At 62.8% G+C, this 705-nt stretch overlaps 1 protein-coding gene across 1 annotated transcript in view; it reads right to left on the minus strand.

The window, feature by feature from the left end:
• EMIHUDRAFT_453760 (hypothetical protein) overlaps positions 1-495 on the minus strand; it is a gene marked incomplete at its 5' end in the record, with an annotated part of 6646 nt that extends 6151 nt beyond the window's left edge. The window contains 3 exons of the mRNA XM_005757197.1: positions 209-246; positions 341-413; positions 482-495. Coding sequence (XP_005757254.1) covers positions 209-246; positions 341-413; positions 482-495 — 125 coding nt within the window. The remainder of the gene's footprint in view (positions 1-208; positions 247-340; positions 414-481) is intronic.
• Positions 496-705: the final 210 nt, after the last annotated feature.

Genomic DNA, 705 nt, shown 5'->3' on the forward strand with positions numbered 1-705 from the left:
GGAGTCGAGGTGCTACTAGGCCAAGAGTCGAGGTGCTACTAGGCCAAGAGTCGAGGTGCTACTAGGCCAAGAGTCGAGGTGCTACTAGGCCAAGAGTCGAGGTGCTACTAGGCCAAGAGTCGAGGTGCTACTAGGCCAAGAGTCGAGGTGCTACTAGGCCAAGAGTCGAGGTGCTACTAGGCCAAGAGTCGAGAAGGACGATGCGCACGCCTTCTTCGAGCGAGCCATCTGGAAGAGCTCGCGCACCTGAGCCGGGGGAGATGTGGGGAGATCTGGGGAGATGTGGGGAGATCTGGGGAGATGTGGGGAGATCTGGGGAGATCTGGGGAGATATGCGCACCATGCGCGCCCCCTCGCCGACGTACTTTTGCACCAGCTCGGAGCCAATCACGCGGATGAAGCACGCGTCGGTCCTGGGGCAGATATGGGGAGATATGGGGAGATATGCGGAGGTATATGGGGAGATATGGGGATGAAGCACGCTGGCCCGCACATCGGATCGGTTGGGACTCGGCGCCCACACACACACTCCCTCAGTCTTGCTCTCTGCCTACCCTCCCTCCCTCCCTCCCTGCCTGCCTGCCTGCCTGCCTGCCTGCCTGCCTGCCTGCCTGCCTCCCTCCCTCCCTCCCTCCCTGCCTGCCTGCCTCCCTCCCTCCCTCCCTCCCTCCCTGCCTCCCTCTCCGGCCAGATCTCGGCCAGATC

Source organism: Emiliania huxleyi (assembly GCF_000372725.1).
Source record: "Emiliania huxleyi CCMP1516 unplaced genomic scaffold EMIHUscaffold_92, whole genome shotgun sequence".
NCBI classification, from domain to species: domain Eukaryota; phylum Haptophyta; order Isochrysidales; family Noelaerhabdaceae; genus Emiliania; species Emiliania huxleyi.